This window comes from Chionomys nivalis, chromosome 4, assembly GCF_950005125.1.
Source record: "Chionomys nivalis chromosome 4, mChiNiv1.1, whole genome shotgun sequence".
Classification (NCBI taxonomy): domain Eukaryota; kingdom Metazoa; phylum Chordata; class Mammalia; order Rodentia; family Cricetidae; genus Chionomys; species Chionomys nivalis.
In genome coordinates this window covers 52,643,035-52,655,992 of record NC_080089.1, presented here as the reverse complement: position 1 = coordinate 52,655,992, position 12,958 = coordinate 52,643,035, and the positions used below count along the sequence as shown (strand labels likewise).

The window sequence follows — 12,958 nt, the reverse complement described above, 5'->3', positions numbered from 1 at the left end:
GACTCGGAGCGATGCTTTCGAGGGGACCAACCCAGGCTGCGAGCTCTCGAGAGCAGTGTCGCTGGGCCCTCCGCGGCCCAGTCATTGTGACTCGGAAGGTCCGTTTCTTCTGATGCGAGAGTCAAAGACATAATAGGAACAGTCCCAACAAAATGATACCTAAACGGTTTCAATGACTGGACCCCTCTCCCCTCCAGTTCCTTAATTTCTGGTCTCCCTCTTTCTTCAGGAAATGCGAGTCAGAATGCAGTGCCTTCCTCCCATTCTACCCCTTTTCTCCTTTTTCTGCATGTTACACCTTCCCTCTAGTTCTCTCATTCTTGACTTCATATTTACACCCTTTTTTGTTCCTTGAACTGTCTCTCCAACCCGACTCCCCTTATACATCAGATGGCACCCTGATGAAGTGCTACCATCATTTTAGGTTGTAGGCAAGTTTCTTTTCTCAAAGAAGACATTGAAAAGTTTTAAATCCCAAGAGAGGCACGGGGGAGATGGGGGGAGCAGATTCTGTTAAAAAGTTAGCGAAGGACTGAGGAAGCTATGGGGTGAATTTGAGTTATGTTTGTGTATTTAGTAAGAATCCTATCCTAAAAATACTAACTGAAATGGGAGTAGTGATCATCTGAGGGAAAATAAACTGTTTTCAGGCTGCGTGGACGAATAATAATAAAATAGAAAACGCTACCCCCACCCTAACCCCCCTCCAAAAACAGGGTCTCTTTATCTCCATTTTGCCAGAACGTGCTGGCCTCAAACTCACAGAAATCCTTCTGCCTCGGTCTGCAGAGATTGAGACCTGCATCACCGCCCTGGGGAGTCCTTTAATAAGGACTTAGATTCCCTGAATTTCTATGTCTTGATTTTTTTCAATACGTGGTTTCTCTGCGTAGCCTTGGCTGTCCTTGAACTAGCTCTGTAGAGCAGGCCACCACTTTTAGTGTTTTTTGAGACAGATTTCTCAATAGCTTTTTGGTGCCTGTCCCGGAACGTGCTCTGTAGACCACCAGGCTGGCCTCGAACTCATAAGAGATCCACCTGCCTCTGTCTCCCAAGTACTGGGATTAAAGGCCACTACCGCCGGACAGATTTTTGTCTCTTAAGAGCTGTATCACTTTGAGTTCCTTAACCTCTGCCCAAGTTTCTTCCTTCACAACCATTAGTACCATTTTTCTCATAACGCTGTTGTGATGATCAAATTAATTATGTAAAATACTTAAACAAACAGTGATGGCATTTAATATACAATCACTAAAGCCCTAGAACTACCTATAAGAACGGCCGGGCGGTGGTGGCGCACGCCTTTAATCCCAGCACTCGGGAGGCAGAGGCAGGCGGCTCTCTGTGAGATCAAGGCCAGCCTGGTCTACAAAGTGAGTTCCGCAGGATAGACAGACGGGGCTGTTACACAGAGAAACCCTACCACTCCCCCACCAAACAAAACGAAAACAGTTAAATCTGGTCCTGGAGGTTTGGGTCATTGTTAGTACGGCAGCCGGAATTGAGTAGTGAATTTGGAACCAGCTGAAATTACATTATAGACTAATTCACAGAAGTGGTATTACTGACTCTACTTGGCTTTGTTTTTCATAGTAGTGTGTGTGAGAGTGCAGACACACACCCAGGTCAGAGAGCAACTTGTGAGGATTCTCCCATTCCACCTGGGATCTGGAGGTCAAGCTCAGGGCTGTCAGGCTTGCTTGGCACAAGAGCGTCTTATCTGCTGTATCATCTTGCCAGCCCCTAGATTTTTTTGTTCTAATTTATTTTTGTTAATGTTGGAGCATTTCATATGCATAGTGTATTTTGATCATGCTCACTTCCCAGTTTGCCTTAAGCTGCTGTGTGCGTGAGTACATCGCATGGGTGTAGGAGAGCAGAGGTCAGCTTTGTGGAGTCAGTTCTCTGCTCCCAGCCTTATGTAGCTCCTAGGACTCCAGCTCACTTCACCCCAGAGCCATCTTCCTGGACCCCTGCCTATAATCCTAATGCAGTAGTTCAGAAATTTCTCAAAATCCATGTTAATGCTCTCATGTTCACATAAACAGTATTTTTATGTGATTACTTGAAGTGTGTTTAAGAAATATTGGGTTCCTGATTCTTTGCAAGCTTCTGACTTGTTCATTGCTTGACTGCCTATAAGGTACGATCTACCCTCTCCATCCTAAATTCATAATTTTGTTTTAAAAGCTGGCAGGTTGAATTCCAAATGCATATTGAAAAGTACTAATCATAAAATGGGAAGACTGAAGAAATATGTGAAGACCTGCCAGAGTCCATCTGTAATGTAATTTATGGGATTATTAAATTCAAGGCTGCTAATACCTTGAATAGATACAGGACTAGAGAGAGACCAAATTAGCCTACTTTTCTTTTTGGGGGATTAGTAGAGAAATGCCATGGACTTCCTTCTGCAACAAGATTTTACCAAAGTGAAAATTAGTATGTCCAGAGATGAGAAAAAAATGTCGGCCAGGCTCTACTAACTCTACGTGAAGCATGCTGAATCCCTCCAAGGAAGCCTTATTTACTTGTTTCTTGACAAAAGGTGGTATTTTTGTTTTGTTTAATTTCTTTGGTGTGGGGTTTTGTTTTAGTTGACATATTTCAGAGAAATAACTAGTACATCCTAATCTTAAAGAAATTTAAGATTAGAAACTTAATGTGAGCCAGGCAATGGTGGTGCACACCTTTAATTCCAGCACTTAAGAGAGGCAGAGGCAGGAGGATCATTCAAGGTCATTTTAGTCTTTAGAGTGAATTCCAGGACAGGCTCCAAAGCTACACAGAGAAACCCTGTCCTATAAAACCAAAAAACCAACCAACGAAACAAACAAAAGAAACTTCATGTGAAATTCTAAGACATGGTTTTATATTGGAATTTTGAGATTGTATTTTCTTCTTTTATCAAGTGAACTGTTATTGGATCTTGGAAATCTTTTGAGTATAGAAAGATCTGTGTAGTTTATTTTGACATACAGTTCATCAGCTGTTAAATCTGACCCCCTTTTACTTGGGTACTTTATCTTTTTTTTTTTTTTTTTTTTTTACTTGCACAGTCTATCTGTAGAACATTTCTCGCAATGTGATAGTGCTCTTTCATCTATTTTAGATTACTTCTGAAACTTAATTGTGCTTGTTCTTTTTCTTTCGTAGTTGTCATCTGGGCTCATTTTCTTCTTTTTCAGTTGATTATTCTATTCCAAATAGCAGTTATCAAAGCAGTTGAATTTCATACCTCAGTTCTTAGCACATTACCTACCAATTAAGACCTGTATTCCCTTGGTCATACCACACATTTTTCTGGTTTCTCTGTATTGTGCTTTTCAAGTCACCTTCCACCTGTTCTTTTTTAGCCTTCGCTGTCCCCCAAGACTTGGTGGCATGTCTCCCTTCTCTGCTATCCCTTTTCCCTTACTTCTCTAAGTTATACGAAAGTTTGTGTCTCCTTTGTAAACTTAGCCATTACTCTGCTTCTGCCTCAGACTTTGTCTATGGGCTGCTTTGTAGCTCTTTTTCCTTAGTTTACCCACGTGGTTATCTTGAAGCTATCAAGTGTAAAAGCATTGATAGTATCCTGATTGACAACCCAGATTCTCTTGATAAGCGTCATCCGTTCTTCTGGTATTGTTGATCACATCATCTGCTGTCTTACTTGTTTGTGTGATTTTTTTTTTTCGCTCTCCATATTTTACTGTCTTCCCCAATTACCTGTTTTTCACTGACATCCAAATTATTTCTCAGGATTGAATCTTCAGCACTTTCTCTCTTTGTATTTTTTTTTCTGGTACAGTCCTAACTCCTATTTCACTACTTTTTTTTCCCTTTGAGACAGGTTTTCTCTGTGTAGTCTTAGCTGACCTTGAACTCTGTAGACCAGGCTGTCCTCAACTCAGAAATCCATCTAGCTCTGCTTTTTGAGTGCTGGGATTAAAGGAGTATACCACCACCATCTGGTTCTATTTCACTATTTTTTTCTCTTAGTGCTGATCTGATCTCTATCTGACCATATCAATTTCTTGCTTAGATACCGTCTGTAGTTCAATCATTTGAGAACTTTCCAGTTGACTCTTAACAAGAAACTGAAAAAGGATTAAATAGGAAGCTTAGCTTTTTCTCATCACAAAATTTTTGTCATTTGGAAAGAGAAGGAAAATGAAAATATAAATTACCAATTCTAAGTGTCTAGAACTTATTCATTATTAAAATTATTTATTGGAAAACAACATGCAAGGTACCGTTAAGAATACAAAGGTATGTATAATGTCCTTGCTCTATGGGAGTTCATTATACTCAAAGAGAAGATGGTACTGATGGTTTACTCAAAGGCAGACATTTCTGAAATGGTGCTACACAGGTGAAGAAAGTTTCTGATGGAATAGTGTTGTGAAGAGAGCATTGGAGCTGAGTTTTGAAGAATGGGTACTCTGTTTGCAGGTGTGCATGTATGAATATGCATACATACATGTATGAATGTGGAAGCCAGAGGTCAGCTTCAGGTCTCATTCCCCAGGAGCTGTCCACCTTGTTCTTCGACACAGTGACTCTCACTTGGCTAGAATTTGCCAGTTAGCCTAGCAGGGACCCTCACGGATGCATCAGCACTGGGATTATACAAATGCCACCATTACTAGTTTATTGTTTTTATTTTTTTTTAAATGTGGGTTCTGTAAGATTAAACTCAAGTTCTGTCATTTTTGTAAGGCAAATACTTACTAAAATAGAGCCATTGCTCTGTTTTCCAAGTACTTTTTAAAAAATATCTTTTTTTCAAGTTTGCTTTTATTTGATATATTTTGTTTTTGTTTTTTGTTTTTTTGTTTTTCGAGACAGGGTTTCTCTGTAGCTTTGATGCCTGTCCTGGAACTAGCTCTTGTAGACCAGGCTGGCCTCGAACTCCCAGAGATCCACCTACCTCTGTCTCCTGAGTGCTGGGATTAAAGGCGTGCGCCACCACCGCCCGGCCTTGATATATTTTATGTGTAGAGTATGTAGGTGTACTGTGAGTCCAGTGCTCACGAAGGTCAGAAGAGGTCATTTGATCCCTTGGAACTAGAGTTAAGAGATACTGTGAGAACTGAATGGGGGTCCTTAGGAAGAACAAAGGCTTTTTAAAATATTTATTGATTATGTATAAAGTATTCTGTCTGCTTGTATGCTTGCAGGCCAGAAGAGGGCACCAGACCTCATTATAGATGGTTGTGAGCCACCATGTGGCTGTTGGGAATTGAACTCAGGACCTTTGGAAGAGCAGGCAATGTTCTTAACCACTGAGCCATCTCTCCTGCCCCAGAACAAGGGCTCTTGATGGTTCCAGCCTCTGAGTACTTTCTTAATCTGTGTAGCTTTGGAGCCTGTTTTGGAACTAACTCTTGTAGACCAAGCTGGCCTCCAACTCACAGAGAGCCGCTTGCCTCTGCCTCCTGAGTGCTGGGATTAAAGGAGTGCGCTGCCACCATCCTGCCTCTGAGTAGTCTTCATGGTGGTGATGGAATAAATTTGGTAGGAATGGAGAAATAAGTGGCAGGTTGTGTTGGGATTGTGTATGGATGATGCACCTTGGAACTGTTGCATGATAGTACCCCAGAATCTAAGGAAACAAGAGGTAGAATAAAACAAAAGTTGGGGTCAGATGTGAAAGGTTCTCACTGTTAAGAAAACAACTTTGAGGTAAAGTAGGAGGATAATTGTAGGAGGAAGGAGGGCCGCTTGTTTGGTTCTCAGACACCTAGCTGCTCAGCTCCGAAATATTCATACAGAAACTATATTATTTAAAACACTGCTTGGCCTATTAGCTTCTTATCAGCTAGCTCTTACATTTTAATTTAACCCATCTCCATTAATCTGTGTATCACCATATGGCAGTGGCTTACCAGCTAAAGTTCCCAGTGTCTGTCTCAGGCTGCAGATCCATGGTTTCTCCCTGACTCTGCCCTCTTTCTTCCAGCATACAGCCTAGCTTTTCTCACCTAGTTCTGTTCTGCCCTTGCTATAGGCTCAAAGCAGTTCTTTATTCATTAACCAATAAAAGCAACACATAGACAGAAGGACTTCCCACACCCTTTCCCCTTTTCTGTTTAAACAAAAAGGAAGGCTTTAATATAGTAAAATTACATATAACAAAGCAGGTATCAAGCAAAAATTACAGTTATAATATTTATATTAACTTTATCTTTTATTGTAACTAATGAAAACTATATCTGTTCTTCAACTCCATCAAAGACTACAGAAGAATATAATATTTATTACCTAAGTAAACAGGAAGTGCATTGTAGGGAAATTTCAGAATTCTAGAATTGACAGACATCTCACTGACTGGACAGTCACCCAAAGTTCTTCTGTACCATTGGGGCATCCATCTTCAGCCTACAGGCCCATGATATCCAACAGACTTTCCCATGAAGCAGGAAATTTCAAAGACAGTTTCACCTATATTGACAGTTTGTCAGTCACTTTTTTCTGGTTCTTGCAGAATGTCTGGCAGACTTTCATGAAGCAGGAACCTCAAAGGATTGTCTCACCCTTTAGTCATTTCTCTACGGGTCCTGCATGTTCAGTTCATTAAGCAGTTGAGGCAAGAGCTGTTCTTGCCCAAATGACTAACAGACTCCACGAGGAGCCTCTTTGGCGCCCATCTTCCTCTTGAAGTAGATTGGTGCTGCCAGGACTAGATGTGTCTCATGTCATGAAAAGTCCTAACTTTTATTTATTTATTTATTTATTTATTTATTTATTTATTTATTTATTTATTTATTTATTTTTGGTTTTTTGAGACAGGGTTTCTCTTTGGTTTTGGAGCCTGTCCTGGAACTAGCTCTTGTAGACCAGGCTGGTCTCGAACTCACAGAGATCCGCCTGCCTCTGCCTCCCAAGTGCTGGGATTAAAGGCGTGCGCCACCACCGCCCGGAAAATCCTAACTTAAACATTTTAAATGCCATATTCTGTAGTCTTTGAAAGGTTTGAGGAATGCTTATTCATCTGAAATACATCTTTGTACATCTAGAAAATCTAACTAATGTGACTATAACCTTGACTATTATAGATGCTTATCTATTAACCTCTATTTCTTAATTATACATTATATTTTTAAATGAGCTATACAATCACAATACCTTAATCAAGAGCAGAAATATATATACATACAACAGAACTGATCTAAAACTTGTATCAATAAACCAAGATCCATACCGATGCATATCCATCTCTATAGCATATTCTCCTTTAAATGTAAACAAACATTTACAAACAATATTTTGGAATACGGGCACAGTTCTGTCCAAACTTCTTCCTGTGGTTTATTGGGCGAAGTAATTTTTTGAGGGTGTTCATGGCAACCTCTTAGAGGGTTGTGGAAACAAAAAAAAAGAACCTCTTTTACAAAGCATCATATCCTTAGACCCAAATTCTTGAAGTCAAAATACCTTTATAATATGCATGCTGGTTTAGCTTAGCAAACCATACAATGAAATGTCTCTCTGTACTTAGTTCTTCAACAGTCAAAAAATCCAAAGAAAACACAATAATATACATAATCCATTCTCTCAGTGTATAGTCCATCTCTATGTGGCTTATTTTTCTTTACTCCTTTTAACTAATTACTGTATTCTGTCTCTTTAAAGACTTTTAAAAAACAATTTACTTCTTTTCCAGCTCTCTACTTTTTTCTTCTCTCTCCCAAGCCTACATACATTTATCCAACACCGTAACCCATTTAGAGTTCTTTTATATCTGAATCTGTCTTTATTGTGTTATCTGTAATTCTTTACTGTCCAGGGGTGCTTCTTAAAATGCTAAGCATGTTTTAAAAATTTTAGCTGCATCTTTGCTAGGAGAAATACCTCCTATGCCCAACATGTGGACAACTGCATCCACATAAAACCCGAGAAGCTTGGGAAGTAATTCTAGATACAAAATAACAGTGTTAAACACAGCTTCTTGAAAGCAACACTTTCTTGGGTGGGCTCTGCTTGTTAGAGGCAAGCACTCTCACTTAAGATAGGCTTCCTGACTCAGTTTCAGCTACAAAACCTTGCAACTCTTTTTTAAGAGGTCCTGTTTTGGTGAAAGGGGACTTGTGTGTGCTAGGCTAAGGGACATCAGGTGATACTTAATACAATGGCTGGAAAGTTAAGAATTTCCTTTGGAATGTTAGGTAGGTACTTTCCCCTTCCATGGTCCTTTCCTGGGTGGTACCTGGGTGGTCTCAGTTTGTGGTCTTTCCTGGACCCTGGAACCAGGTAATCTGAAACTCAGACCTATTGAGCTTGTCATGGTTGTGCTCTCCATACCCCAAGCATAGACAGCTGTACTTTGGTTTTGTTTTGCCATTTTGTTTGGTTTTGTTTTTGTTTTTCGAGACAGGGTTTCTCTGTAGCTTTGGAGCCTGTCCTGGAACTCCCTTTGTAGACCAGGCTGGCCTCAAACTCATAGAGATCCGCCTGCCTCTGCCTCCCGAGTGCTGGGATTAAAGGCGTGCGCCACCACCGCCCGGCTGTTTTGCCATTTTGAACAAGGTCTCTATGTAGCCATAGATGAGATAGGGACTTACTATGTAGATTCTGCCTTTTGAGTGTTCGGATTAGTGGCAGGTGCCAGCACACCCAGGCTTTCCTTTTTTCATTAAAAAAAAAAATACCAACATGCACAAATTTATGTGCATGTGTATTGGATTAAGTAAAATGCTGCGGATCCTTGAGTGGGTGGCTGCAGTGGGCAGCGGGTCATGAGACCACGCTGCAGATGCATGCTGCCTAGCTAATCATCAGCTTCTGCAGCTGGGATCTGTGCTTGCTGTTTGCGCCCTGCACTTGTCTACGGGGCCTTAAGAAAAGGTGGCTCTATGGCTTTGGTAGACTTTACACAGGAAATTAAGACAGACAGCTGCCCGTATGCATGTAAACTATGACACAGAGCTGAATCCTAGAAGACTGGTTAAGAAAAATGCTGTGGATCTCCAAGTGGATGCAGCAGGCAGTGGGCCATGAGACTGCGCCACAGGTCCCCCCAAAGTGTCAGGTCCTGAGAGCAGCCAGTCCCAGGCAGTTCCTGGAGTGGCTGCAGCAGGCCAAGAGTCCCAGTGGTGCATGAGAGACCTCGATGGTTAGTCCCACGAGGAGAGACAGATGAGACCACGCGGCAGGTCTCTGAAGGCAGTTGGTCCTGGTAGGGAGCCACACGGTGGGCGAGAGACAAAGACATGGATAGGCACACCATGCAGAGTGAGGTTGCATATTTATTTAGTGGATTATGGAAGGGAAGAGGAGAATGGGGAAGAATAGAGAGAGACAGAGAGAGATGTGGGAAGGGAAGAAGTGGGAAGGGAGAGACAGAAGCTGCCTCTTTGAGGGAGGCTCAGAGACATGGATAGGCACACCATACAGAGTGAGGTTGGATATTTATTTAGTGTATTATAGAAGGGAAGAGGAGAAGGGGGAGAACAGAGAGAGGCTGAGAGACACAGAGAGATGGGGCGGGGAAGGGAAGAAGTGGGAAGAAGGGAGAGACAGAAGCTCCCTCTTTGAGAGAGGGGGGACTCTGGAAACTAAAGATCAGCTTGCCACTGCTTGACAGGGGTGGGGGGAGTAGGCGTGGCTTGTCTCTTAAAGGGACAGAGTAGGGGCTGGAGAGATGGCTCAGAGGTTAAGAGCACTGACTGCTCTTCCAAAGGTCCTGAGTTCAATTCCCAGCAACCACATAGGGACTCCCAACCATTTGTAGTAAGATCTGGGGCCCTCTTCTGGTGCTGCAAGAAGAATACTGTACACATAATAAATAAATAAAAAAAAAGAAAAAAAGGGACAGAGCAGACTATTATGGCATGTATGTGCACCATGTGCATGGATGGTGTTCCTGGAAGCCTGAGAATGTCAGATGCCTTGGAACTAGAGTTACCATTCTGCAAGAGTCACAAGCGCCCTTAACTTCTGAGCCATCTCTCCAGTCTGACAGCTTTTCTTTTTGTGAAGTTTAGGACAGCTACAAAATTAAGAGGGTTTACTCTGTAATGTGTCTGCTCATTTCCAACACCAGAAGGACACAGAATTTACTGCAAGCTGATATAATCATCACTGTTACTTATTATATAACATTAGGTCGATTAAATGGGGAGAAACATAGGCCAGAGTCTAGGAGGTAACAAGCATAACTTTGTTGTTTTTAAAACAGGGTTCTCTGTGTCTTAGCTGTCCTGGAACTAGCTCTTGTAGGCCAGGCTGGCCTCAAACTCATAGAGATCTACCTGCTTCTGCTTTCCAAATGCTGGGATTAAAGGCATGCGCCATCACCACCTGGTCTAAGCACAGCTTCTGCTTTCCTCCTTGTAGTCTGCAGATATTTCTCTTCTGATGTCAGTATATGACAACATACAGAAATTATGCCTAAGGAAGCTTATCTAATTTTTGCCTTGACAATTTGTGTGGAATTTCTTCACAAAGACAAATGGTTGCTCCCTTGGAACTTTGAATCTCTAGATTGACATTAAACCATTCTCTAAATTACATTGTTAATCTTTCTAAATTTGGCCAGCTCCTGCATGTAGCTATGGTTAAGTCCTATACCAAAACCACATTGGTTAGTTTGTTTCATACACAGGACCTAAGGTTCTTAGGTTCATACTAGGTACACATTCCATTTGTTCAGGGAGTATCTACCAGAAAGAGCCAAGAGGAAGGACCAGACCCTTTTAGAGCAAATTCGTCACAGAACACTTTCATGCAATCAATCTTAGTATTGCTGTCTTTCCAACCCCCACTCTTGTATTGAACCCTGGGCCTCATGTACAGTGGGCTAAACTTTCACCCTATAATTCCAGCCCAGAATTTTGTTTCTCTGATTTTCTGCTGTAAGATTAAGCTTATAAGACTCTGGTTTGGTCTAGACCCTCTGCATGTAGGTGACAGTCTTGGTCTGTCTGTGGGGCTCTAGCAGTCAGGTCAGGACCTGTCTCTGGTGCATGAGCTGACCTTTGGAACCTATTCCTCATGCTGGGATGCCTTGCAGCCTTGATGCAGGGGGAGCATCTTGGTCCTGCCTCAATTTGATGAGCCTTGTTTTATTGACTCCAGTGGGAGGCCTGCCCTTTCTCTGGTTTGGAAAGCCATGTTAAATTTGATCTCTGTTTTTCTTGGTATCTCAAAATAAAAAAGAATGTGAGATTTTTAAAAATCATTTTAAAATTAATCTATCTTTTATCTCTTATTTTTAAGAATAAAGGTTCTCTCCAGTTTGAAGACAAGTGGGATTTCATGCGTCCAATTGTTTTGAAGCTTTTACGCCAGGAATCTGTAACAAAACAGCAGTGGTTTGATTTGTTTTCGTAAGTAATTCAGTAATTTTATTTGTTAACAGAGTAAGTTTTGGTGTCTTTGTATACTGAGATGCATAGTGAGTTTAAGTGATCTGCTTACCTGTGTACCCCTACTGGTTGTGATGGGGATTGCTAGTACAGTTCCCTAATCTCTTAGGTGAACTCACAAGCCTGACCTTACAAGGAAAGGCATGTGGTATGCAGTTGGAAGATTAAGCACAAATTTCCAAGACTCCTTTTCTAGAGAATTCACATGGGACATTAAAGTTTTATGTGTATGAGTATTTTGCTGCATGTATGTATATGTAGCATATGTTTGCTTAGTGCTGCTGGAGGTCACAGGAGTATTGGATCCCTGGGAAATGTAGTTAGTGAGCCATCATGGGTGCCTCAGGTCCTCTTTACTGTTGAGCCATCTCTCCAGTCCTGGGACATTTAATTTCTTCAGCAGCAAGACTGGCAGTCACTCAAATTCTGGACTTCTAGGAAGAGTAAGCTTTCAGTATAAATCATGTTCATAACAACAGTTTAGGTATACTGAACCAGTATTATCATTTTAGGAAGCTTTATTTAAATGTTCTCCGCTAGATACCAGTTAAAGACCAACCTTACAATCAGATTTTTCAAAGGAATTCAATCTTAGATCTGCTTTGTTACTGCTCAGCCCTTGGCCAGATGTCTTTAGGGCACAGGTTTTTTGTTGTTGTTGTTGTTTTTTTTTTTTGGTTTTTCGAGATAGGGTTTCTCTGTGGTTTTGGAGCCTGTCCTGGAACTAGCTCTTGTAGACCAGGCTGGTCTTGAATTCACAGAGATCCGCCTGCCTCTGCCTCCTGAGTGCTGGGATTAAAGGCGTGCGCCACCACTGCCCGGCTAGGGCACAGTTTTTTGAGTAGCAGTGCAGCAAGTTAAAGCAGCTAATCACAGAGTTTACCTTAGAAAGCCAAATGGCTTTCTCCTTTGGTTTCCTTTTTTGGGGAGCTGGGGGAATTCGAGATAGGGTTTCTTTGTAGCTTTGGAGCCTGTCCTGGAACTTTCTTTGTAGACCAGGCTGGCCTCAAATTTTCAGAGATCCACCTTCTGCTTCCTGAGTGCTAAGATAAAAGGCATGCACCACCACCGTCCAGCTCTCCTTCAGTTTCTCTGTGAACTTTTTAGATTTATTTACTTTAATATGTATGAGTGACTTGCCTGTATATATGCAAGTACATTGTATACATGCCTGGTACCTGCAGAAGCCAGTAGAGTATGTCAGATCCCCTTGCACTGTAAGCCTCTATGTGGGTGATGAGAACTGAAACCAAGTCCTCTTGAGAGAGAAACAAGTGTTCCTAACTACTGGACCATTTCTCCAGTGTTCCCACCCTCATACTTCTTTTAAAAACTAACTTTTGGTCTACCAGGTATACCTCAGCGGTACTTGCTTAACAAGAAAAAGACCTTGGTTTAATTCCAGTACTGGCCTGGAAAGGTAGGAGCAGGAACATAGTAGCCAAGACCTGAAGCATTAATTCAGGCAGAGAGCCTAAGTAAGTTGAAGGAGCCTGAAAGAACTACCAGGGCTAAGGTCGTGTCTTTGATCAGGGCATGTGCACGAGCATATTTAGTTCCAGAGGACACATTTTACCACTGTAAACAAAGATGTTTTTAAAAAA

General features: G+C 41.6%; 1 protein-coding gene across 1 annotated transcript in view; it reads left to right on the top strand.

Annotated features, from left to right (window-relative positions):
* Positions 1–12,958, top strand: part of Cul5 (cullin 5) — a 48,197-nt gene that overhangs the window by 341 nt on the left and 34,898 nt on the right. Inside the window, exon 2 of the mRNA XM_057767040.1 lies at positions 11,206–11,315. Within this exon, the coding sequence (XP_057623023.1) occupies positions 11,206–11,315 (110 nt within the window). The remainder of the gene's footprint in view (positions 1–11,205; positions 11,316–12,958) is intronic.